Genomic DNA, 27721 nt, shown 5'->3' with positions numbered 1-27721 from the left:
CGAAAACGTCAGATCTTCTTGGAACTTTTCAAGCGATGTCGCTTTGTAGCTGTGTTTTGTAAGCTTTCAATTTAAGATCTCGTAGCTGCGAACGGTGCTGGTTCTCAAGATGGGTGATGAATAGCATGCTCAGTAGGCCGATTGACCATAATTTGAGCGAAGTAAGCGAAAAACATTCATTAGAAAACGTGAATTTTCATAATAAAGAAGAACGATTTGTAAACGTTGCTCAGGCATAAGTCCTTCCATGATGAAGTTCCAAACAATACTGAACAAAAATAACTTGACACGCCTTCGCGCGATCTGTCAAAAATAGGCTATTAAAAAAAAATACCTCTACTTGTATCACTCGTTATATGAACACCTCAATTAACAAACTCTCACAGCTTTATTTAGTACTTATACACAAATTGTTACACATTTAATACATTATATTATGTTTCTCGAATCTTAATTAAAATACATTAACTTAATTAACACTTAGAACGTTGACACATCAAATGCGACGGCTTAACCATATAATGGGTAACTACCCGAACTAGAACTTGCAGAAGCACTGCTCGAACTTCCACTGAAGCCACCAATTGGGTAACCACCATAGCCACCATATCCACCAATTGGGTAACCGCCATAGCCACCATATCCACCAATTGGGTAACCGCCATATCCACCAAAGCCGGGACCGCCGAAGCCACCGCCGAAACCATGCCGTGCCACACGACGCAGCTGTTGAGGCACTGCCACTGGCTGCGCCTTTTCAATACTCAGCAATGTTTCCCTCTCCACCGGCACGCCATGACACGCAACGACGAATAGGCAAAGCGCCAAACACAACGCGCCAAGAAATTTCATTCTTTAAAATATAAATTTTGTGAAACTGATGCGATGTGTATGCTTATAGAGTGTTATTCGATTTCTGCTTCATCTCTGCCGAATTGCGATTGTTTTATAGTTAGCTGAGAATGTGATAAAGACTTCTACAGCATTATACTTGCGGATGTGTGGTACTCGGGTTAGTGTGCGTGTGAATGTGTGTGCTCTTAGCGGTTGACTAACTTGAGTGCGGCTTTGTTTTCGGTGGTTTTTTCCCACATGATTTGATTGTTGGAATATTCTGGTTATGAAGTTTGTAGACACATAATTATTTGGGGTGAAGAGTCAAATCAAGTTGTTCAATAAATAAACTGCTTTTCGAAATGGGAATTTTGATTCACATATTATTTGGTAACATAGAAGTACTATGTCATATGTACATAGTATAGTATGTCTACATTTTTGTAATTTCATTTAAATAAATATTTACTAAATGCGGGAATCCCTTTTTTCGGGTAACATTTGAATAAAATGGTGTTATTCACCAGCTAAGCAAACCTTTTACGAATTCTGCAATACTAAGACAAAAGATAGTTCAACCAAATTTCAAATGTTTTCGAACAAAATTTTCGGATCGAACATTATTAATTTATTCCCCAAAGGTGTTCACCCAAAAGCGAATTTGCTCGAGAGGCGACGTCACCAAGCCGTGTTGAGTTTTTTATGTGCTAAGTACTGAGTCGACCTAGTCGCTAGAATATCAAAATCTTCAAATAGGCTACTACAATACTTAATTCGTCGGCTCATGATAATTTAAGGGCTATACCAGTGTGACATTTTCAAAAACAAAATCTTTTTTATTTGCTTTTTCGATAGTTTATATTTTCAAAAAATAACCTGTGAAATCGGGAATGTCGTATCTTGAATAGTTTTTGGATGGTAGCGTTCTAAAGAGCCACCGCTTGCAGATAAAATCATAATAGGTTGTCAAAAAGGTATTGCGGTATTTTCGCTAGTTGGCGCTGAAAGCGCGTAGTTCTAGTTTTATTCGTCGCATCGGGTCATGCTATACCTTTTTGGAAAGCTCATTTCACGCGCTAACACGTGTTTGATTGATTGTCGTTTCTTTTAAGTCGTTCGTGAGTTATAGCGTCGCAAACATGGAGCAAAATAAAGAGAAAATACGGCATATTTTACAATACTACTACGATAAAGGCAAAAATGCATCTCAAGCCGCTAATAAAATTTGTGCAGTTTATAGACCCGATACAGTTTCCATTTACACCGCACAACGATGATTTCAACGTTTTCGTTCTGGTGTAGAGGTGATCTAAGTTGCGCCACGCTCCGGAAGGCCTGTCGTCGAAAATTGCGATTAAATCGCTGAATTGATCGAAAGAGACCGGCATAGAAAATAAAAAATTAAAAAAAAAAAATATAAAAAAAATCAAAATAAATAAAATTCAATAAAAATACCGCAAGACTTTTTTGACAACCTATTATATGAGTGAAACTTTCAACGCGTTTTACTCGAAACGACGTTTTTAAAAATTTCTCACATCGTATTATAAGAAAAAAACGAAAATTTTTTACCTAAAAAACGATTTTTTTTTTTTCAAAATTACGCCATTTTGTTAATTTTTGATATTTTTCAAAGATCGTATGTCATTATAGAGGAAATATACTTAGGTTTAATAAACTTTTTGAAATTTTTATTTCAGCTACTCATTCGGACGGAATCATGTCAGCAGTTGGGGTTTTGTTTTAATATTTCCCCTTAAGGGCGTATTCTCATGTAATCACTTCGAAAAATCGATTTTTTTTTTATATTTCGACAGTAAAACCTATGTTCTTCTACTCCTTTATAGTTATCGTTTCTACCAGATTTGTTTATTTTTGAAAATATTTTCATATTTTTTTCAAAGATTTTTAACGAAAAAAACAAGATTTTCGTCCCTTTTTTTTTGAAGTTCGAAATTTTTTTTAATGGTATTGTTTATATTTGGTAGGGACGATAGCCGCAGAACTACTGAATAATAATTCATTAATTTTTTTTATTTCAGACAACATGAACAGCCGCTATCACCATGACCAGTGAACTACTTTTTTTGTTGGAGACTACATTGATTTAAAAAAAAAAGTATAATAAAAATGTAAAAAACGAAAAGAAAAATTTTGTTTACACATTTCAAAATACAAATAAAAATATATTAAAAAATTAAAATGATTGAATTTTGTTGTCGCATAAAAAAATTTTCCTAAAAAGTGGTAAAATGTATGCGTTCACATGAGAGTACCCCATTAAAGTCTCTCAATCGTTGATGTTTAAAATGGAATAAGTTGAGAACAGAAGCAATACAAGTTCCCCAATGGCGAGATGAGGATCAGATAGTAAGGTTGACTTTGAGTTGATAACGTCCTGGCTCGTGTGACTCTATATCTGTTTTACAAATTGTCTATACAAAGGAACCAAATTGTCGAGTAGCATGCAGAAATCCGTCTAACTAATGTTGTAAGCAGCGATATAAGAACAAAATGGCTGCTAAATTTATTTCACTTTTGCTTCCAAAATGTCCACAAACTTTTTCTCTCTACGCGGAAGCATTTTGCGGACCGATTAATGCTATTTTTCGTAGTTTTCCTTGATTTTTGACGTGGCAAATCAATGGTCTGAAATCGCGAAGCATCTATTTTGCATAGTAAAATTTTCTTCAACAAGACATTTATTTTTATATTTTGCTGTGTTTAGAGTGTCAAAAATAAGGTCACTTCGGTGCCAAAAATTTTTATCAAACTAAGCTTTATGATCATAAAAAATAATTGTGTGGTTTTCTTTGTTTCGTATGTAGGTTCACTTCGTTCTTTTTTTTGAGAGTCCACTAGATCCGTTGCCTTCGGAGTCACTTCTACGGAGTTTGGCAAACTATTTTTGAATGGTTGCTTCCTCCGGTACAAAGGCCGGATAACAACCACTTTTTAGAATTGGCAGCATCTTGTTTTACAAAATTTAATTAACCTTTACACACGATTCGTTTTTACATTCTTTTTGAAGTATCTAAACTTGTGGCATTCAAAATGCGAAAATTCACTAAGCAATGATCCGATTGCTGTAGAGCATAATGCACATGCGTTTTGAAGGTTAAGCATTATTATGAAACCTTCGTTTCTAGTGACTCTCTTTCATAGAAATGCCTGAAGCTTTAGGTAGAAAGTCTGACATATTTCATGATAAAGATATATAGTCTCTTCTTGACCATTTGCTTTATTAAGAAAATAAAAAAAATATTATCACATTACACTGCTACATTTAACGACCATATGAAGAGGCTTGAGCACTTGCGGAAGCTTGGCTGTAAGAACCGCCACCACCACCGTACGGAGAACCACCGCCATAGCCGCCACCACCGTACGGAGAACCACCGCCGTAGCCGCCACCGCCGAATGGAGAACCACCGCCATAACCGCCATAACCGCCACGACCACCGAAACCACCACCACCGAAGCCACCACCACGACCACCGTGGCGTGCTGCACGTCTACCTTCCACATCTACATCCACTGCCAACGGCACATTTACCGTTTCCAATGTCTCTTGGCCTGCATCCTCGGCGCCTGGACTGGGATAAGCGGCCGCGATGACGCACAATGCGAAAAGTACAGCCAAGAATAGCTTCATTTCGCAACCAAATTATGTTGTAGTAAACGATTGTAATCCCAAAATTCTTATGATCCCACTTAGCGGTGTGAGCCAGCATTTATACTCTTTCTTCGGGAGCTTTTAATGCATAAGTTCCCATAGGAAACCTATTAATCATCCAGCAGATTTGTTGGTAAAAAACGGTTTGATGTGGATTTCTCTGAACTGACGTATGGATTGAATGATGTATGTGTATGGAGGCACCTATCTGTCTTAGATGGCACCTATTTGTCTTGGTTAAAAATAATTGTACAAAATTCTAGTAGAGACGCTACGGGAAAACCTAAAATCCCCGAAACTTTTGCAATCCATAATTACTATACAAATTGATAAATTAGAAATAAAGACAGCAAATAATAATTGACTGTAAGACATTTAGCGAAATCATCATAGATTTCACAAGTTAATGTATCGCATATGTAGATATGTACAGCTGTGTTCATTGAAATAGCAATGCAGATGACCTTTATGTTTCAGATGGACAAATTCTATTATAAAGACCAATATTAGATAAAAAATGTTTTAGAAGTGATAAATTATTTATTTTTATATTATTTAGAAGCTCTTTTGTGTTACTTTTTTCTATATTTTTTAAGTATGAATGAATAATAAAATGAAAGCGCTAATTTGTGCTGTTCATTGAAATAGCAGTGTTAACAAAAAATATTAAAAAAATCAACATAACTTATTAATTAACTCATTCATACTAAATAACATTTTGGTATTGTCTTAATACTTTATTGTGCATCCTTTAATGACTATTACAGCCTTACACCTACGTGGCGTGGAGTCGGGCAAGTCCTGGCAACGCTTAAGGGAATCTACGTCCATGCCTCTTGAACAACCTGCCAAAACTGCGGCTTAAAAGATAGGGATTGCTTTGAAATAAAACTCTTGACGTCTCCCCATAAGTTTTCTGTGAGGTTGAGATACGGGGATTGAACTGTTCATGGCACCAAAATTTTTTTTTCTTGGCTGTGCCAATTTTTCACCAATTTGCTGGTGTGTTTTGGATCATTATCCTGCTTGAGTGTTCATTTTAAGGGCATATTCCAACTGGGATATGGCAGCATAACATTTCTTAATATCTCCACGTACACATTTTGATTCATGATCCCAACGATCACATGTATTGAGACCACACCGCTATAAGAAAAACAGCTCCTTATCAAAATTTTAAAGCTATCTTGATTTATTGTCCTGACCGTATAATTTGGAATATATGTACTCCGTGTTTGGGGGTCGACGGACTTACTGTCTACAGCCTGCTCCACAAAACAAGACCATTTTGGACTCATCTGTCCAAAGGATATTGCCCCGTTTTGATACTGGCTAGTTCAAATGGCTTTTGGCAATCGCCAACAATCTCCAACAGGGCTTTGATATGTATTTGACTAAGCAAAGGCATCTTTCGTGGGCTTCGCGCTTTCAAATTTTCATTCACCAGTCGTCGTCGAATAGTTTCGTCGCTGATCCCCAATTTCCGCTCCGCTTTTATTTCCCTAGATGATGCAAAGGGGTTGTTTTTGAAGAAGCGCACTATGCGTCGGTCCTCTAAATTTGTAGTTTTGCGTAGGGCAGCACTTTTTTCTGGCTTCAATTCATAATTTCTTTTCTTTTATGGCATTGTATACCATCTCGCCAGAATATTTTAAACGATTTTGTATTTTTTTGTATGTTTTCCCCTCTTTTTTAAGCTCAACAATCAAAAGCCTATCTTTCTTGGAGCAGTGAGGTCCTTTACCCACTAAAATTTAAATTTTTTCATTGTTATGGTCTATTGTCATTTAACTTACAATAATAAACTTAATCGAACTCACTATTCAAAAATTTAAAATTTTTCTCGGCACTTTTCGTTGAGAAAAATTAAAAACTTCTATTTCAGTGAACAGCCAAAAAGTTGTGGATTTTCGCAAAAAATATGAAAAAAAAGCATCAAATACATCAAATCCAACGGAGTTTTTATATTTTTCTATTCTCTATACTCCGTTTTACAAAAACAATGCGCAAGCGATCAACTAACAGGTAGGAGTATGCAAAAAAAACCCGTATATATTTTCGCATCTCTTGCACTGCTATTTCAATGAACACAGCTGTATATGCGCGTATAAGTATTTTTATAAGAATATATTTAAAATTCTATAAGTGCAAGAACTTGCTTGCCAGGTTTTATACGAATAAAGAGCTTACCTTTAAAAAAAAAATATTTTTTTTTTAACTTCAGAATTGTGAAAACATTTATAATGAACCAAAAGCTAAAAGAAGATATAAATATATTTTTTAATAAATATCTATAAATATTTCCTAAAAAATTATAAATATTTTTTTTCCTACAATCGTAGTACACTCACCCTTTGCCGACACTGACACATATATGTAGATGACCTTACCACTACTTGTCAGATCAATCATATATAAATAATAATAAGATAAGTAGATTCTGTAAATGCCCCGACGATGATGTTCCCGAACTCAAGAAGCATGTCGGCATACAATCAAAAAAAAATTCAAATATATATTTATCTACATACATATATATTTATATACTATAACAGAACGTTTGCTAATTTAAAGCCTTTTAAACAATTATCTTCTTTTTGGCATATTCTTTTGCTAAACAACACTAAAATTTGGGGAATCACTGTGATTTCCAAATAACTTAAATATATATACATAAGTAAATCGAAAATAAAATAAAAAAATTGCTCCCGTTTTTATACAATAAAAAATCGATCAATTTACATATAGAAAGGCATTTATACACTTAAGTGGCTAATATACAAATGTATGTATGAATATGAAAGTAAAGCTGTCGGGTATAAGCGTTTTTGCCGGCATGTTTTGAACTTGTTTTTCATACAACGCACATTCGTAAACAAAGTCGAACAAATCGAATTAATAATAACAATAACAACAAATCGTTTAGCAATCATTCAGAGTATTTGTATTTTTTACTCTTAGAGGCTAATTATTGCTTTTTCGGTTCGGTTATGCGTATCTGTAATAATCAGTTTTTGTTGATATTACCAATCGGTGATTTCATTTTGGAGCCCTTCTAGCAGTTTCTAGCCTTTGTAAGCTGTTATTGTCAATTGTTCTCGACTGACAATTTCTCTGAAAACAATTTGTCGTTACAAGCCGCACCAACCATTTCTGAGACATAAAACTTGGCATAACCCTTATACTGTGTCTGAAATATATATGTACATTATAGAAAAATTTAGTAATAAAATTAAATACATATGTGTAACGAAAAAAAGAAATACTCCTTGCAAACAATACGAAAGAACTAAACCTTTTCCAGTTAGTCCTTTTGAAAAAAAAAACTGTCATATATTTCCAATGGTCGAAGCTGCCACTAAAAGCTTTAGATTAGAGTTTACCTTCATATATTCTTTCGTCTGGTTTTCACCTTGCATATAGTCCGAAATGTGTTCTCTTCACAAGTATTAGAAATATATAGTATTCATTAGGTAACTTATCTCATATCCAATACTCTCCATTCGTTCTCACAATTATCCTATCAAATAACGTCTGTACTTTTCCAAAATTTTAATTTTCTCATTTTTCGATAACTCTTCTATCAAATGTAGTACCTTGCGATTAAGTTTAACCAATGGGTAATCATTTAGCATCTTCCATTCCAAAATCATCCTTGAGACCATCTTTTGCAATGGATGCAGTGAAGGTAGAAATTTTCGACGACTTTTTAAGATGATGTTAAAAAAACTCAAGTTATATCAAGTTCCAAACATGCTTCTTGGTTTTACTCTTTGTTATATCAGATAATATGTTATAAGATCCTTCTATAATTAACAACAGAACAGGAATCAGTGGACGTTTTAATTGAAAAAGTGAAGACTCCGATGATATATTCAATATGAATCAAACGAAGCCGCCTCATTTTAAAATACGCTAAACTTTTCTCAATCAACCGTGAGGCGCTAAAATTCTAATAAAAGCTCAAAGTAAGTAAATTTGCGCAGCGCTCTACTTCGCCCTAGCAGGGTTAATCAGCCAGCATCTGGCCATATCGGCACTTGCTATTGTCTCATTTAGAGTAGCATGGCTTGTATAATTTGTGGCGTACATTTTGCACATTATCTGTGCTAATTTATTAAAATAATAATTTCTGCGTCATCGATTTATTGACACTAAATCAAACCAGCAAATACAAAGATGCCTCTGGGTCTATTTGAAAAGTGCTACATGAAAACAGGATTGCATTTTGTATCGTGAACCGGTTATCATTTAACAAATGTATATATGTATGTATATATTGTAATATATTGGATTTTACATGACTAAATTGAATTTAGAAGCCACTGGAATTAAAATTTTTAGAAGCTTCGAGAATCGGCGGGCAGTTTATGAGCGTGCAGTCAGTAAATTTTCTATAGGATAATTAGAATGCCTCGTTTCAAGGAGACGGTATTAGCTGAATTGAAAGTTTTCACGCTACTATTTTCTATTTAGTACTTACAGAACAACTGCTAATCAGACAGTGTAAACTCTGTATTAACTAGGCTTAAATGGCATTGCTAGCTTTGGGATTCTATATTCTATTTTCATCAAGACGTTGCCTGAATTTCCAAATAACAAGTTTTTAACTAATATTTGTTTTAAGTAAAAACATGTCTGGCAATCAATGAGGTTATAAATCCTTTTTTGATTTGGTCTTTCTGACAGTTGTTACTTGATTTATACTCCATTTACCATAGTTTACCGCTTCATAATGAACATACTTGCTCCGGAATAACTTTTGGACATAATCGCTCAGCAAAGTTGGTCATTCGAGGAAACATGGATTGGTTTTACACCTGGTTTGCTTTGGTGGATTATGCACATCCTCAGAGATCTATAAAGCAGAGTATCGAAGAAGAACCGGATGAATCATAATTGGAGCTGTGTCTATCCACTGTATGGAAAATTTTGTGGAAGGATCTTAGCTTGAGGGTATCCAAAATGCAACACGTGAAAGAGTTGAAGCCGAACAACCATCAAGTGTTCAAAGCGAGCTCACTTTGGATTGAATGCAATTGTTAATAAACAAAATTGCCTCATATGGAGCTATGATGATCCATAACCGAATGTTTAGGCACCGTTACATCTTTAAAAAGTCGCTGTTTAGTGATTTCTATGGACAGAGGAATAGGAATTGCAGTAAATTTGCGGGGTTATGTGAAAGTGCTTGTCTACACGGATAAGCCCGAGACGATTTACACTTTGGGAGAGGATATACGGCGCGTAATTCCTGACATACTTACGTCACAATTGATGTAAATAGTGGTCGAAAAATGGAATTTATTCAAGCCAGCCGCGGCACTCACTTGCCCGAAGTCATTTTAAAAAATAATGGCAAACCGTGATCTTTATAATAAAGCTAAATTCTTTGCCAGAAAGGAAAATTATATGCGTTTTATTTGAAAACCATGCCAATATCTACGAAAAGCTGACAAGTAAAAAAATTAACCTTTTTAGCTTGTAATAGAAAACATGTGTCCATATTTCAATTAAGGTTAATCGAAAGATTTAGCGAATACTGCATCAAAATATTGCTTAGCGGGGCTTATTAATAATTCATCACATGAAAGTATTAACATACATACATATCTGATATAAAATATAAAATTGTAAATAAAAACAATCCATAAATTATCAGATGATAATTATAATTATTATTCATTACTTAATTTAACCGTTTTTCTGGTTTTATTTAATGTTATACTAAATCCACGTGCAGGGATATACAAGGTGCGTTCCAAAGTAAACAGGACTTTAAAAAAAGAGAACAAATGGTTTCAATTTATTTTATTCAAAATAGTCTTCTTCGGCTTCAATACAGCTTTTTGCACGGTCCAAAAGCATGTCGAACGAGTGTTTTAGCTCGTTGTCCGGTATGGCCGCCAGTATGCCGGTGCAAGCCGTTTGATTGGCCTCTACGTCTGCATAACGCTTTCCTTTCATGGGCAAATGCATTTTTCCAATCTTAAAACAAATTTTAATGTTGGCTCTTTGTTCGAAGCTCTTTTTCGCCCCGAAACACAAACATATATACACTTAAAACGGAAAAACTTCACTTACAACCGATGAAATGTCATGAAATTCAAACTTTACAATCAATATGGATAGCAGATTCAGACATTTAGATGGCGCCACCAGGGGACGCTAGATTCAAAAAGTTCTGTTTACTTTGGAACGTGCCTTGTATAAGATATTATTGGATACACTTTTTGTGGAAATAACATACAAACCTGTGGTAGTCTTCGCTTAAATTTGTGTTTATTATTGTATTTATTAATCTTGGTATTGACAAAGTATTAAAGTTTGCAGGTTTTTTTGTGCGTTCCTTTGTAATTTTTTTTCTTTATCAATATAAAAAGTGGTTTGTTAACGTTTAGTCTATACCTTTCACGAGTTAAAAAATTTAATTGTTGTTTTAATTTAAAGAGGTATTTAAGTCTAAAAGCGTGAACAAAAATATTTTGTAGTTGAAAAATTCAAATTATTTTTAAAGTTACAGGTGGTTTTGTGTCGTAGCCTTGATATTGGCATGCATATTTTCTAAATAATATATGTCTATAGCATGACAAATCCTCAGGAAAGTGAAACATTTAAGATGTAGTTTAAAATTTTGTTATATGAGCAGTAGATGTGGTTGTAGTCCGATTTCGCTCATTTTCGCACTGGAACACAGGAAGGTCAAGAGAATATTACGTAGCAAATATGGTCGAAATCTGTTGGGTATGTTCTGAGACAAGGGTTTTCACTGAAATGTGGGCGGCGCTATGCTCATCGACCTGGCTCCTATGAAGTCCTTTGTTATTATCCTAGGTGTAAAACTCAATGCCTCTGGTGGAATTATTTATTGATTTATCGCGCTTTGGGACCGTTATGTGAGGAGTAGGCGGGGTTATCAGCCGATTTCATAAATTTTTAAAGTGTCGATTGGGAACTTAAAGGATTTGATCTGAGATATGGATATTGTATCTTAATTGGTTTAGAAGGTACTACTCTATTTACAAATTCGTGCTTACTTTTTTGCCAAAATACATGTGTACTAATTTCCATTAAAATATCTTAATTATCGCTTGGACAGACGGACAGTTGGACAGACAGACAGTCACTCAGATTTCAACCCGTCTCATCATCCGGACCATTTATATATGTATATATATAATTCTATTTGTTGACTTAGTCGATAATAAAGATTTTCAGTAAAATACCTTTAAATACAATCCTTAATTTTACCTACGGAGGGAATATACAATTCTCGGCCTAGTCTAATATTTGCCAATCTCATGTATTGTTTGTATTTTGTATAGCTATTTGCATGAATGTTAAATATTTGAACATTTTGTGTGGGATTTTCCAATTGCGGTTAATAAACTGTTTTGATCACGAGTCGTTTTGTAACCGCAACTAGTTTTCAAATTTCAAATAAAATGCAGGAAATAAAAGGTCAAGCACTGAAGTCTTTAGTAGACGCATAATTACAATAAATATCCCTTAATTATTAATAATTATTTTCGATTTTTAATGATATTTCGATATTATAGATTAAAATTTACGTGCTTACAGGGTGGCTCATATGCCGCATTTAATAAAAAATATACTTTTTGAATTTTTGAATAAAAAATATACAAAGACAAAATTGAGCAAGAGCATATGTCATTTATACAAGTATATTATTCAGGTGAATTCACTACCTTAAGCCATTGGTTTGGTTTCTGGCGCTAGCTTCTTGAATAACTCAGCAGTTACATAGTGGATTATCATTGAATAACATTAGTGAAACGTGAAATGAAATCCTGCCGAAAACCTTGAAAGGATTAATATTAAGTTAATAGTAAATACAGTTAAGTTATATCAGGTTAAGTTAAGTTAAGTTAAGTTAAGTTTAGTTAAGTTAAGTCAAGTTAGGTTAAGTTAGGTTAAGTTAAGTTAAGTCAAGTTAGGTTCAGTTGAGTTAAGCAAAGTTAAGTTAAGTTGTGAAGCAGAGAATCGATGTACTGTGAATACACTAATAAGTGACATGAAATAGCCTCTGACGACAATTTTTATAACATTAGTATATTTTTAGATCACCTTAACGAACATAGAATCGACTTGATGATAATATGTATACTTCTCATGAAGGTTATCACAGTTTTGCGACTTGCTAATTTTTCAATAATGTATGTATTTATGTAGATGTTTCTACTTCAATATTCTCATAATGAGATGAGTAATCTTATGGCAAAGGGGAATTTCCAAATATACTGCGTTTGAAGCGAGAGTGTGAGACAAAACTAAGCAAGGCCTATTCCAAACTAGTCTAATATTTGCCATGTTCTTTAGTCACATATACTTAAACCAATGAAATAAATCATAAATTTTAGAACGTTTGTGAATGAAAAAATGTTAGTTCAAGCATTTCTGCTGAGCCGCAATCATTTTTGGCAGCCTTAGGTGGGGTTAACAACCTCACATTCTCAAGAGCATGAAAAAACAAATAAAGCATCGTTAATTAATGTGCAGCGACAAAGTGGAAATTGACTGTGACTACAAAATGTGAATCTGTTGTTATAAAAATTTATTATTGTTGCAAAAAAAAGTTAATCATAGTTTCATAAGTCTACGACCACGCGAAAGATTTCATAGAAGCGATTTTGCTAACCGCGGAAGTAAACAGAGAAACATCAACCATCAGCAAAAACAAAACATAAAAATAACAAATATTGATTAATTCAGAATTGAGGCAATCCGAAATGGAAATACGATGCCAAACTTTTGTCCAACAATTAACAGTATATTAAATGCCGCTTTTATTTTGTATAGCAATGTCAATGTCAGTGGCAACAGCGAACGCGAGCTGGCTTCATCGAGTCGTCATTGCGGTATGGGCACACAAGCGTGCTGTGGACACTGCGCGAGCATAAGAGACTGTATGAATTTACATATGAACCACCTACAGTATTGAGGTAAATAATGACAGGCTATCACTGCTAATTCTTGCTATATTGAATTTTCATATGAGAGTGCGCTGTAGAACACACAGTTGGGTATTGGAAGAAGGGAAATAACATTTAAGTAGTTCAATTAGTTGTTTAAGGTCTAAAGACTTTCCATTTACCGATTAATGCTCTCACTTCTTATATAAAAACTTGAAGAATATTATTATTTTCACCAACACTGTACTCTCTGATGGATATAAATATTTGCGCACTATCTCGCAGGTGGTTGCTCAGTGGACTGAGCGTCTTGTTTGCCGGTGCCGAAACTAGTTGATGACGTAGCCGAAGCCTAACTGCTTTTGGCGTGGTCATCTAAAGGTGGCTGAATGTCGTTTCGGTTGTCAATTTTTTTACTATATTTTACCTTATACGTTGCCTCCATTTATTGTGGTCTGACTTTGGTTTTGTTTGTTCTGCAACTCTAACTATTTCATTCTTAGTTTAAGGGAAAACAACAAAAACTACGGTGTTCAGACTATGTGAAGGCCTGCAACTTGCAATTATGGAAATTTTGCATATGTCCAACTAAAATAAATTTGAACAGCAAATATTTGTAGTTTCATTTATATTGTGTTATACTTTGGCATTCTATGAGTCTTTCAGAAATTTTTTAACTAAAACACTAGTGCAATAGCGTTTCGAAGCTTAGTAGTGCCGGAACCTGCGCGACGTGAGCCCCAAGTGAATTCGATGAAAATGTGAACTAAATAGAAAATTGTGTAACTGAAATCGATATAATAAATTTTAATAATACAATACTATTAATTTAAAATACCACCTGTAGTGCTGAAACATATTTCCGGTGGGAAAAATTAAGTGAAATATATTTAAATTACTCTATTAAACTTATTCGCAAGAAAATATTTACAAAAAAATAAAAAATGCATCTATTCTGCAAAGCCCTACTGATGGCTTGTTTCTTCATATTCGCTTCGTGCCAGTCGACGCGCCAGAGTGGCTCACGCAGTGGAAGCCGCGATCGTAACACGGCCAACAGTGACGTTGTTCAAGGGCGAACCTTAAGCCTAGTCCGACCATTAATTGGTGGCTTAGGTGCCATTCGCCCAATTGCCAGCGCCATCGGCTTTGATCCAATACGTTTGGGTGCCGCGGGAGCAGGTGGTTTACAGTCCGATCCCATCTACGGTGGTGGCTATCCCGGCTACGGTGGTGGCTATGGTGGTTATGGCGGTTATGGTGGTTATGGCGGCTACCCCTTCTATGGAGGCTATCCGGGTTTATTTTCCGGTTATGGCCCATATGCATATCGCCCGCGTCCATATTATCCCACATATGGTGGTTACAATCCGTATGCTGGCTACCAACGTCCCAGCTATGGCTCTTATGGTGGCACTGGTGCAACTAGTCCAGGCGTATCTACGGGGTCCAACACAAGCCCAGCAGGCGGATTGGGATCGTTACTAGGTGGCAGCACTGGTGGAGGCTCATCGGCCTCGCAGGCGCAACTAGCCAATCAGTTGGGTCAGGCATTGGGTGCCAGTTTACGTCCATTGCTGTCCGGTGGCGGTGCTGGTGGCGCCGGCGGAGCAGGAGGCGCTGGTGGTCTGGCTAGCTTACTGGGGCTGTTAGGTTAAATAGTAATAAGTGTGTAAATTGTTCTAGTGCATAAGTTTTTATATTATTGTATTTGTTTTAAATTGTTGTTGTAAATACATTAAGCAATATCATTGAAGTTCTTTGTAATTATTTTGGTTAAATAGGTATACTCGTTATAAGATATTATGTACATATGTAGAATATTATAAATTTAGTGATATAAATTTTGTTTCGTAATAATAACAGTAAATTACTATAAATTTAATTTTGTGTACAGCATTCATTCTCTCACATGTTGCGCTCTTCATTTTTAGTGTAACTTTTGAAAAAATGTTCATCGAGTTGGGGTATCCACAAATTATTTCTCTCTGCTCTTCATCCAGTTTAGAGCATTGGCATTTAGTGGGTATTTTATCTAATGATACTACTGAATATTTTTGGTTTACGAGATATGAATTATACAAAGTTTTTCATAAATGTCGGTTACATCGAAACACCAAATGATGCCAATTAATTATCCATTCCGTTCAGATGTAATACATTTATGCCAACGATTTTCCAGTCCTCGAAACACTTTTCATAAGCACTTTTTGAGATGGCCTTCAGCTCCTTCAGCGATCGACTGAAAACGGCTTCCACGGAGCGACAATTTCAGTTTGGGGAACAAGAAAAAATCAGACGAAGCCAAATCCGGTGAATACAATGGTTGATCGATGGTACTTATTGCGTTTTTGGCTTTAAATTCGGTTATAATCGTGGCTCGATGCGATGGTGCATAATCATCCTGTAAAATGCATGAATTGTTCTACCATAATTACGGCCACTCTCGACGGATGTTCTCATGAAAACGCCTCAATACTGCCAAATATTTGTCTGTCACTCTGGAGCAAACTCATGATGCACCAAATCACGAATATCGAAAAAAAAATCGCATGGGTTTTTTGCCTTCGGATCGTCTCCGACTACTATCATTATTAATTTTTTTAAATATCTTATATCAGCAGGTCAATTGAAAAGTCCACGGCCTGACATAAAGATGGCGCTAGAAGGTTTAAAATCACATATAACTTTCAGTTAGCCCTAACCTTCTAAAGACGCAAGTATAAATTTGACAAGTCATCGCTTTGTGAATTATATCATTTTAAGTAAAGCAACTTTTGTTATTGTGAAAAAGGGATAAAAAGGAATTTCGCAGAAAATAATCATTTTTGAGAAAAAAACAGTCTAAGCAAAAACACTGACACCAAAAATCAAACATCAAGGATTGATGTACTAAAGTTAGACCTGGTGAAATGAGCAGCGAAGACGGTGAACGTTGTTATCGTCAAAAACATGAGAAAAGTCCACAAAAAAGATTTGGATCACCATAAAGTGAAATTGTTTGAGATAGCAATCACTTTCAATACACTTTAAGTGATACGTGTACATCATATAATTCATGAATATATGGCTATGAGAAAGTTCTGTGCAAAGGGGTGCCGCGCAAACTCACTTTTGACCAAAAAGAACGGGAATTGATGATTCGGAGCAGTATATGGAGATATTTAAGCGTAATAAGCCCGAGGTTTTGCCTCGGTATGTGACAATGCATGAAGCGTGGCATATCATTCCGAAGTCCAATCGACAGTCGTCCATGTGGACTGCACACGATGAACCCGCTCCAAAGCATTGAACGCACAAAAGTCGGCTGGCACGGCTAGAGGAATCAATTGCAGAAAAATACCTTAAAGTGTAAAATGTCAATCAGACAATCGGATTCCAAGAAATTTTATATATACATATATAACTCATACACTGGCCGACATATTCGGCATACGATTTTTTAGAAAGGCGAAATTATTGTAGTACATATATTGGAGTGGGGGGTAGTACCGAGCTAGGACAAAAGTTTGCGCCCAATTTTCTCTCTTTTAAGCACAACAATATACTGTTATGAGTAAAGTAAGTTCTGTAATGTTCATTGCAATAACTCAAATATTGGTTGATATAAGCAGTATAAAGTCACTAGGAAGTTCGAAAATTATTAGTGCAAAATTTTATCCCGTTCTAATTATTACTTCTAGGGATTTAGTTATTGATTTATTGGGCTTTTAGTAGTTTTCAACAGCACCACAGTTATAAATTTGAAGCGACGCGGCTTGATAGAGAACTTGAAATAGATACTGTATTCAACGAACATAGAAAAATAAGTGACTAAAAAAGTAAGAAAACAGCGTGAAAAGCAACGATACTCATCGCAGCCGTGTGCCAATTTTAAATTATAATACGGAGTTTTTGCCAATGTGATGTTCTATATCTAACTCATTCACTCAGCGTGATTCTCCAAAAAGAATCGATCGATCTAGCAATGACATAAAATATGATAGATACACTGCTTGTAATGGTCCGAAATCGAAGACAAAAAGCTAAGGAACATTTTCGGCAGAGCTGAAAGTTGAGGAAGAGAAACCAAAAATCTGCGGCCACCAAGCAAAAAGCGGAAATTTCTGTTTGATAACTTGCGAAGAATAATACAGGGTTTCTGTGTACATCCCTCTGTTGAATACAATTGGCGAAAATTTGAAGAGGCGCTTTTCTAGAGAAGTATTGGATGGAATTCAGCTGAGTTTGCTGCTTCCAGAAAAAGTATGTGCTTTGAAAACCAAAGAAATGAAAAATCTTATTGACTGCTTGATAGATAGATTCAAAGGCCTTTTGGATAATCACAACGCCATACGACGTTTGAAACTCAAAGGTGAACTTAACCACTGGCAGTGGCATTGGGGGCAGAAGCAAAAGTCAAAAGACAAGTTAAAGACAACTGCATAAAAAACGTTGAAGAACTGCGATATAGACCTATGCCACATAATTCATAGTTTCCTTAGCGTATTCTGCACACTTCCTGTGAGGAATGCGAGCTCAGAACGCTCTTTTTCGACACTTTGCCGCAAGAAAACGTGGTTGAGAAAGACGAATATGCTTCAAGATTGATTGACGGTGTTGCACACGCATCATGACATTGAAGTCACTACAGAAGAAGTTTTCGAAACATTTCCAAAACTTGGCGCCGAACTGACTATACTATTATACATTGCAATAAAGTATGTCACCCGCGCGTCTACGATGTACAATTTATTCTTTTCAACTTGATTTGATATTAGAAGGCCGATCTGAAATTTTTCCACCATGATATTAAATTGTATAAAGACAGTTACATTTAATATATTAATCTTCATGTTTCAATCAGATGTTTAATTTATTAAATCCTTTGTCATAATGAGCAGCTTGTATTAACAATTTTCAATATCATGCTTACGGAATATACCTCGCAATTAACAATTCAAAAGTCAACAAAAATATGATAATTCTACGCCTAAAATTATGTTAAAACCACAATTTTCGATAGATATACAGTAGATTCGCGATAACTCAAACTGAATCTGATTTCGAAAAACTTTGTGCCTCCAAAATTTTCTTATTAAAATTCAAAACAAAATTCATGAAAAGAAAAGTCGTTCCCGGCACATCACCCTGTCACATACGTTGAGCCACGAAACGAAGCTAAAGAACCAGCATTGTTGGTCACAGAAGATCTCACTACAACTAAGAAAAGTAAAAACAACAAAGCGCTTGCAATAGATGACATACCCAACGGAACTAAAGTTAGCCATGAATATAGACCTGCTTTCTTTTGATTTGCAAAAATTTACAACGTGTGCATAATAGAAAATGTGTTACCCGATCCGTGGATGGTGCAGCGTTTGGTTCGCCTGCTAAACCTGAAAAACTTTTATTTTGTCAATATCTGCGCATGTTTGTCACGATTGGTAAAGTGTAGCAAAGCAAAGTTAGAAATCGCGTGGAGTTAGCAAGCCAGCAAGTCGGCAGGTTATGAAGAAGAGGTCCACCATAGACATACCAAGAGAAGTTGTCGATACTTCGAAATGTGCAATAATACTATAATGACTTGTTTTGAAGATAGAAGATTGTTATTCGACATGGACGAAGGTACTCAGACGTGCCCTATTTCGACTGGAGTGCCATAAGGCTTGGTCTTAGGCCCCTCTATGGAACCACACATATGATGGGGTGCTAAGACAACATCAATAAAACCTAAAACCGTATGGTCCTGGCGGTATCTAAATAACTAAATGAGCGCCAGATGAAATGCACAGAATGGATTAGGTGTTTAAAGTTGGAAACTTTGACAGCACATACATATGTTTCAGTTCTTTGGTAATTGGAGAGCTGTCAGTAAAGCGTCAGCTATAATAATGCAGAAACTAAGTCTCTTACAACAGATTAGGACTCAATCAGTCCGTACCACAGTGGATACTGAAATGTCTTCTTCTCTCCCATGAATTAATACTTAATCCGGTGGTTCTGTAAGAGAGAGATTTATTGGCAGTAGCTTGGGTAAAACGGATTAAAGTTTTGCACTCCGAAAATCCATACTTCTTCTTACTAAAAAAAAAGAAACAAAAAACCCAAACTGATATACGAAAACGTTTGGAGATTCAGGAATATAAAGGATATTATAAACTCACTACTAAAATTTATATTGAAACAAGAAAATAAGGCTAAAAGTCAGTCGGTATCATATACCGAATCCTTATATATACATATTTATGTATATTATATAGTTCCTAATAAAATTTTTTGAAAAATTTCTTCACAATGCAAAACCAAAACTAACTAGTACACATCCAGGTTCGATGCAAGTTCAAATCGTTTTGCGTAATAAAATAATTTAAAGAATTTTTTCAACATTAGATCCTTACACATATGTATCTTCATAATATCCTATCACTGAAACTGTTAATACAAAAATCCTTTCCTCACCCAACTATTTCATTGATTTTGCTCTGCCAAATGTCATAAGCATGGATATGTACATAGCACCAAGAGATGCTGCCGATTTAGAAGTTCAGAGAGCCGTAAGGGAGTTAAGGAGACACTAGATAGACTTGGGATGCTATTGTGACATATTTGTTTAACTTCAAAGGCTTTTTATCCTACTACACTATATATTATTACATATTCTTTATAACTTCTTCATTTCGAAATGTAATTTGATTCCCCTATATTTATTCGTCTGTTTGCTTTTATTTCCCATCTTGCTTAAAACGTAATTTTTCATCAAAATACTTACCTAACTGCTGAACACATAAACAACACAAATTTTTATTTCGTTTGCTAATTTTTTTAATTTTTATATACATATATAGTATGTATATTTAGTATCAAAATTTTAATTAAAGTGTGGATGTATACATAATTTAGGGTTATATAAGAATACTGATTTTTAAAGAAATAAATTTCGCTTAGTAGTCCTGGTCATAATCAAAATTCAAAGCGCCCGGAGCCGGACTTCTGTGGGCGCTATGCGCATAACTCGCCACGCCACCAGGGATCTGGTATACGCCACCGGCAATGTAACCACCAGGATAGGAACGGGAATAATGCTGACGTCGCACACGAGAACCGACATTCGCATGCTCGAAATTCGCATCGATATCTGCCAAACCGCCGAGGTACTCGCTGTCGTCGAGTGGCAAACACACAAATTGCTGGATTAATGACATAATCACAAACGTTAGTAAAACACACGGGAAGTACTTCATTCTTGTATGTATAAGGCGAGTTATTTTGAAATGAAATTGCGCTGCAAACAGAACTTTACAAGTGGCTTTTGAATACTAGTTAAGCCAATTAGAGTAGTTGCCCATTTATATGAAAAAGAAATGTGATGGAAGAGAGTAGAAACCCAGAATACACAAAAACGTGATCAAAGTTATTTAAGTATGAATGTAATAACAAATAAAAATTAAAAAATATGTAATTAAAAAAAATAATAATTTCAAAAAATAATAAAGGGCCTCCCTGTAGTAACTTGTTGACGTTTATTATGTATGATGAAAATATTTAAAACTTAATGGTTGATTACACACAGAGGACCGCTCCTTGATAGGTAGGTGGGATGGGTGTCTGATGATGCACATAAGCCTTTAGTAGGCACATTGTGAAATTATCGAGACTAAAACTCCCTCACTCTATTAACATATGTATGTCCTCTCTGAATCATCCTGTGCTCCCCATTTAGTTCATCAATGCAAAAAGTTGTATATGCTCAACTTATGAGACATCGTCAAAACCCTTGACTTCGACCACGACCTTGCTTTTGGAAGATGTTCTATGGCCTTTTCTTCTTCGATATACCTCTTGACAGCTTCTACAATAGTCCTTGTATGGCATCCCCTGTCAGCTAGCACATCGGCCAATAAGACAGCGACCTTTTGAATTTTGATTGTTGACGGTTGCCTGCTTGTTGAGCAAGCTGAGGATTGTCTCCACTAGTCTCAGCTATATCTGACTATAATATGATTGCTAATGAAATATTCACAAGTCGTCAGGGGCAGTATATATTTATATTTCCTCTTTATCGGATTCTAATTCTAGAGTGGTTCCTGCTCTGGCTAGTTCTTCTGCTTCATAGTTGCCAAGAATACTGCTATGCGCATTGCAGATTTATCGTGAAATAGGATGTTAGATCCACTAACAAATAAGTCGCTATTTCACCTTCTTCGATGAAGCCCTAAGAGTGATTTTAAAGCCACTTGAGTATCTGTATATATAATCATAGTACTTGTTGTGAGCACACTCTTTGTCAGAACCAGATGTCTTTCTTTAATTGGTGTGATATCTGCTTGATAGACACTGCAGTGTCTGGTAGTCGGAAGGCAATTTTGGTGTTTAGTTTGGCAGAAAAGACACCACGGAGTAAATACTTATCCTCATCCCTGTTCATATCACCCTTATTCCACTCTCCTCCGGAAAGGAAGGCAATATTGAGGACTTAATTTAAGTATGGTTCTAAAGGATTTTGAAGATCTCTGTATTAGGTAGAAATACCACAAAATATTTTACTGTTCTCCACATTGTAGCTGGTACTTTTCTGGTATATACTGCGAAACATATTTATTTTTCAATTATCCTGAAAAGAGTTTCCCTTTATTCCTTTCTTTACTTAGAGTAAACTGATTTACATAATTTCGACATAAAGTAATATTTTCTTTTGGAGTAAATCAATTGTCCCCAAATTCGACCATATTGTATATGTTTAGCGTTACTTGGTATTATTAAAAATCAAAAAAGTAGTTTTTAGTTTCCCTGTAACTCCCAGCTGGAAATGATTCTATAATGCTTTATAATATATTTCTTAATAACATTTTGCTTTCCGACGAAAAAAGGTTTTATGCTTAAGTATTTATAGAGATTAACCTAACAACATTTATTGACAGATCCATTAGGTATGAATATAAGCTCTTAGAAAACCAATACTCCAACATCCAAACATTCCCAGTTACATGAGAGAATCTATCGAGATTCTTAAAAACAGTTATGGATTCCAGAATGTTCGGGAAAAAACAAATCTTCCACAAGTGGTCAATCTTAATAAAACGTCAGAGAAGGAAGTGAGAATTGTTTTAAATACTACATGTTTGGCATATAGTCGAGCTGACGCGAACAGTCGAGGTTTCTTGCGTCTCTAGGAACTGGGTATTTGTGAAGTTAAGTAAAAAAACATCGTAGCTCTTTTTCTTGCTCGGTATCATTTTGAATATATTTCAACATACTTGCCTTAAACATTATTAGAATTGATTGCCGAAAATTATATTGCCTATTTCGAAAATATTCTGAGACGGAAATGTGTAGCCTACTATTGTGTAGCCCTGTATAATTTAAGAGAAAAGATGCGACACAAAATAAACGGTAAAAAAAGCCAAATAAAGAACAAATAAATTGTTGATTAAACTTCGAGTCATCCGCTGATAATTAAGCCAAATCTATTTCTTAAACTGTGATTGAGTAAATACTTTGAAAAGTATTTAAATAAGTATCTACTGGTTCCTATCTCTTTGGCTGCTTGCCGATAGTTATAAGTGTCTAAATTTTTATTAATCACACAGTCACGAAGTAAGAAAACAATTTTTTCAGTCATAAATTGATGTTTTACGATTGATAGATGGTAGCGAAGTAAAATATGGATGCTATCTATTAATAGCCTATTACATCTCTTGAGTTTAATTGATTTTTTAATGTACATATTGAAATATACGACTCATAAAACATATATGTATAACAAGGCAATACCGTTAAAATAGATAAAGAAACAAAAATTCGCTGAGTAAAAAAATAACAAAATTTTGTTTTCTCTTTTTTCAGTGTCTTAAAAATTGTATATCAAAGGCCAAAACAAAAATTCAAAACCAGCTTAGCTAATACTTCGTACTCATTACACGTTAATTTATGCAAATAAATTCATCTTTTTTCTATAAAAAGCAATAAGCGGTTATGCCTGAATTTAATTCTGTTTACAAAACACATCATGAACACCGCGAATTTCGTCTCACTGTTTACTTTCATTTGGCTTGTGGTAAATTGTTTTCTCACAATCAATGCTGATGCGCCACCATTCCGCAAGGCTCGTCAGATACCTCTTTGTACCGGTGGTCTAGGTCGGCCGGGTCCGCTGAATTGTCAAGGCGCTCAAAGACAACCACCGAGACAGGCAGTTCCACACACGCCACACGGGGAGGTGTACTCGTTGCCATTAGCGCCGGGAACTTTCAGAAGACCATTAAAATATTAATATATATGTACTTGCACAACAATGCTGATGAATTAATACAGAAGTACGAAAATGAATAAATAAATAGGTCAACAGAAAGAAAGTTTGAAAATAATTTTTGTTATCTATTTTGGAAGATGTTTTTATACATAAGATTTGTCACCAAAAAGCAGCAAAGCTTATTAAGAGCTTACAAACTAATGGTCTAAGTCCCTAAAGAGTGACCCATTTCGGGGTTCCCGAATTATTTAAAGAAAAAACATTAAAATTAATGGGTAGTATTTATTATCATTCGAAAAATCTCTTTCAAATGTTGGCCGTGGCTACGTCTCAGACTATCCATCCGTTGAATCCAATTTTCAATGACTTGTTCGAGCATATCGACTTGTTACTGGCGAATGGCATGCGTCATGTTTTGCTCCATGGCCTGATCTTGATTTAGATATCCCCACAGGAAAAAGTCTAACGGGGTTATTTCCTTATGATCTTTGTGGCCAACCGACCGACCCAAAACTTGAAATTATCTGCTCACCGAAATGTTATCTCAATAAATCCATTAATTGATGCTGTATGTGGAAAATGGCGCCATCTTGTTGAAACCAAATATCGCCGAGCTCACGAGCTTCAATTTCTGGCATCAAATAATCTGTTATCATGGCTCGATAACGGTCGCCATTAACGGTTACGTTCTCATCGGCATCAGTTTTGAAGAAATTGGACCGATGATTCCACTGGCCCGCACACCCAAACGGATACTTTTCTCGATGAAATGCCAGTTCTTGAATCTCTTCAAGTTGCTCTTCGTCTCCAAATGGGAAAATTTTGCTTGTTTACATATCCATTGAGCCAGAAATAAGTAGATCTCATCGCTGAACAAAGTTTGGGTCGAAAACGTCGCATCTCCTGGGAACTTTTTCAAGAGCCCATAAAATGGAGCGATGGCGGTTGGGAAGGTAGAGCGGCTGTATTTTGTAAGTTTTTAATTTAAAATCTCGACGTAAAATGAGCTAAGTCCTTCCATACGTCAGAGCGAGTTGCTGCGAACGGCGCCGTATCGACTCTACACAGTCTTCGTGATTCCAGAGCAAGCAATTGATTATGTAAGGATAGCTAAAAAGAGTCAGTTGTGAAGCCTGAAAAATTCTTTAGATATAAAGTTCATCTGTATTCGTCTGGATAACTGAATGTATAGGACTCATGGTGAAGATTAGAAAAGCGGGATAATCAAGAAGATGTTTCTACCTAGTCATCGACGATGTAGTTTTGGTAACTGGCTGTTGGTACACCCATCGGCAAATACTGATAGTCTAATGGCTCTAAAGTTAAGGAAAAGCCAGAAGGATATTACGACTGCGAAGGTATTAGTAGTGATATCACTAAAAATTAAAAATAAGATGTCTTCAAAGAACGAAATGATAACATTTTTTGGTTTTGCTTTTGGTGTGAAACTAACTAATTGATTTATAGCCCCAGACGCAACCCGTACAAAATAATACAAATGTACTCCTCTCTTCAAAATGGAATTATTCTGGCATAAAATTAGAAAAGGATAACACTGGTAAAAAATATTTTTTTATTAGGATTTTTACTCGTTCTTATATGTTTATCTAGCTGATTCAAAAAATGTTGTCAGTTTTTCTTTAGCAGCTCTAGTCTCCAAAATATGAACATAGTATTGCATTTTTAGGATTCGAAATTTAAAAAATATTTTACCGATATATTTAGAACATTCCCAATTCTTGTTTAGAGCTTTTTCAAACTATTTGACTAACTTACTTTATATAAAGAGGTCACTGAGGCATTTAGCACATTTATACTATCAGGGAATTTGAAATATTTTCGTTTGTTGATCTAAAAGAAAATTTATCATTGTAAGATCGAAGCATTTTAGCCAGTTGTGTCATTTGTATTTTAGTTATTTTTTCCTTAACTAAGGCTACTGTGGGATATTCCTCTTTAACTAAACAGCATATTTTATTTCCATTATGTAAGAGTACCTTTTTAAAGCTACGCCGCTCTAAACGCCAATCTTTTGATTCATAAACTATCCGATTTCAGCCACCAAACCGAGATTATTGTTTCAAAATCATATTCTTCTAGAAAGGGATGAAATATTTTTCTTTTGTAGGGTAAACTGATACTTTAGTCTCTCGACTTATGAGATTTCATTCTCTAAGTCGTGAAACAATGAGTTCGGATCCTTTCTTTGATAGACCAAGATATTTCATAAACTCTTCTAGGTCACCTTTTGCTAGGCAATAGTCGTGGTTCAGACGTACTCAGAAAAGAAAAGCCGCTATCCCCATCATCATTGTCTAAAAGAGCTTGTGGTGTTATTTATTGGCATCTACGATTGACTTAATACCCGATTTTAAATTAGGGTTAGTCCATTTGGCCACATTAATGTACTGTAACTTAGTATTGGCGCTACGAATAGGATTAATTATCATTTGCTTGTTCAATAGAAGGTTTAATGGACTTCCTGGTTTTAGCAGAAGCGCTCTCTTGGCACTTTCTGTTATGCAAAAAATTTCGTCTTGAAAGACTTAATCATTTATTTAGCAGCACTCTTCTACGTATGGGCCAATACAAACCTTAGACCTTAATAAATTTAGTAGAATTTGTTATCAGAAGCTTAGTGCGTTATTGTTTCAGATCTTTATCATATGTCATACACCAAATACAATACTCTTCGTTTCTCTAACTTTATTTTATATGTATTAGTCAGCTTTCATTTAAAGTCAAAAGGAATGCTTTTATACAATTATATCTTCCCACAGCCCTCACATATTCAGGATTCTGATATTCGATATTCAATTGTATAAGCTTCATAGTTCAGCGATAACGATTTCAAACAAAATTTAGTGATTTTGGAAGCAATCGTGGTTTCACTTCTCTCAGGCCCAAATGATCTTTAAAAATAGTATTTACTGATCCCTCCGATCTTTTACTACTACAAGAGTTCCAAAGTAAACAGGACTTAAAAAAACAGAACAAATGGTTTTTTCGGCAAAATTAATTTATTTTATTCAAAACAGTCTCCTTCTGCTTCAATACAGCTTTTTGCAAAAGCATGTCGAACGAGTGTTGGCCAGGTTGGCCGCCAGTATGACGGTGCAAGCCTTTTGAATGACCTCTACGTCTGCATAACGCTTTCCTTTCATGGGCAAATGCATTTTTCTGAAAAGGAAGAAGTCGCACGGCGCCATATCAGGTGAATACCGCGAGTGGTTGGTGGTTAAAATATGATTTTTGACTTTCATCTTCGCGATATTCGAGCCGAACACGTCGAATACGGCGCACCAAACGCTTCAAAACTCCAAGGTAGAATACCACATTAACGTTTTGGCCGGGAGGAACAAATTCTTTGTGGACAACAAATCAGCATTGTCTTCACTTTCGACTTCTCCATGCGCGATTTTTTGGGTTTCGGCTCCTCCGGTGCCTTCCATTCAGCACTCTGGCGTTTCGTTTCGGGATCGTATTGGAAACACCCCGTTTCGTCACCAGTCACAATGTTGCAAAGGAAGTTTCTGTCCTTTGTCCTTCGAATGTTGGATTCTGAGCAATTTTTGGTCGTCAGTCAATTTGTGCGGATCAAACCGTGCACACACCTTTCGTGTTTTGAAAATGTTCAATTCCATTTCCATGAATTTCAATGATGACTTCGCCTGATTTTTAATGAATCACGCACAGTTTCGATGGAATTTCCGGTGATCACGGATTTTGATTGGCCCACATGTTGATCGTCATTTTTGTCCTCACGACCACTGTGAAAACGTTGAAACCACGCGTGCACTCTGCTACGAGATACGAGATCGCCATAAACTTGTTGCATCAATTGAAACGTTTCGGTAAAAGATTTACCAATTTTAAAACAAAATTTAATGTTGGCTCTTTGTTCGAAGCTCATTTTCGTCAACGCCTTCTCGACCCTATTCGAATAATTTTCGATCAAAAACACTTGCTCGCGACAAACAATTATCACCGAGAGCCTTTTTCAACATTCTGAACTTGTCAGCAACAAAAATTTGAATCAGCACACAA

At 35.5% G+C, this 27721-nt stretch overlaps 3 protein-coding genes across 3 annotated transcripts; 1 reads left to right on the top strand and 2 right to left on the bottom strand.

Moving 5' to 3' along the window:
- Nucleotides 1-389: 389 nt before the first annotated feature.
- On the bottom strand, nt 390-902 carry LOC120772545 (prisilkin-39-like). The gene has a single exon (XM_040101226.1). The coding sequence runs from the start codon at nt 850-852 to the stop codon at nt 511-513; it is 342 nt and encodes a 113-aa protein (XP_039957160.1). The 5' UTR covers nt 853-902; the 3' UTR covers nt 390-510.
- A 3218-nt stretch (nt 903-4120) lies between these two features.
- On the bottom strand, nt 4121-4489 carry LOC120770159 (glycine-rich RNA-binding protein 10-like). Its single transcript, XM_040097360.1, has one exon. It carries the CDS (start codon nt 4487-4489, stop codon nt 4121-4123), a length of 369 nt encoding a protein of 122 aa, XP_039953294.1.
- A 9898-nt stretch (nt 4490-14387) lies between these two features.
- LOC120770157 (shematrin-like protein 2) lies at nt 14388-15101 on the top strand. Its single transcript, XM_040097353.1, has one exon. The coding sequence runs from the start codon at nt 14388-14390 to the stop codon at nt 15099-15101; it is 714 nt and encodes a 237-aa protein (XP_039953287.1).
- Nucleotides 15102-27721: the final 12620 nt, after the last annotated feature.

This window comes from Bactrocera tryoni, chromosome 3 (genome assembly GCF_016617805.1).
Source record: "Bactrocera tryoni isolate S06 chromosome 3, CSIRO_BtryS06_freeze2, whole genome shotgun sequence".
Taxonomy (NCBI): domain Eukaryota; kingdom Metazoa; phylum Arthropoda; class Insecta; order Diptera; family Tephritidae; genus Bactrocera; species Bactrocera tryoni.
This window is presented reverse-complemented; position numbering and strand designations above follow the sequence as displayed.

Bases quoted from the DNA above. Each gene is read 5' to 3' on its own strand.
- LOC120772545 (XM_040101226.1), bottom strand. From the start codon at position 852: ATGAAATTTCTTGGCGCGTTGTGTTTGGCGCTTTGCCTATTCGTCGTT.
- LOC120770159 (XM_040097360.1), bottom strand. From the start codon at position 4,489: ATGAAGCTATTCTTGGCTGTACTTTTCGCATTGTGCGTCATCGCGGCC.
- LOC120770157 (XM_040097353.1), top strand. From the start codon at position 14,388: ATGCATCTATTCTGCAAAGCCCTACTGATGGCTTGTTTCTTCATATTC.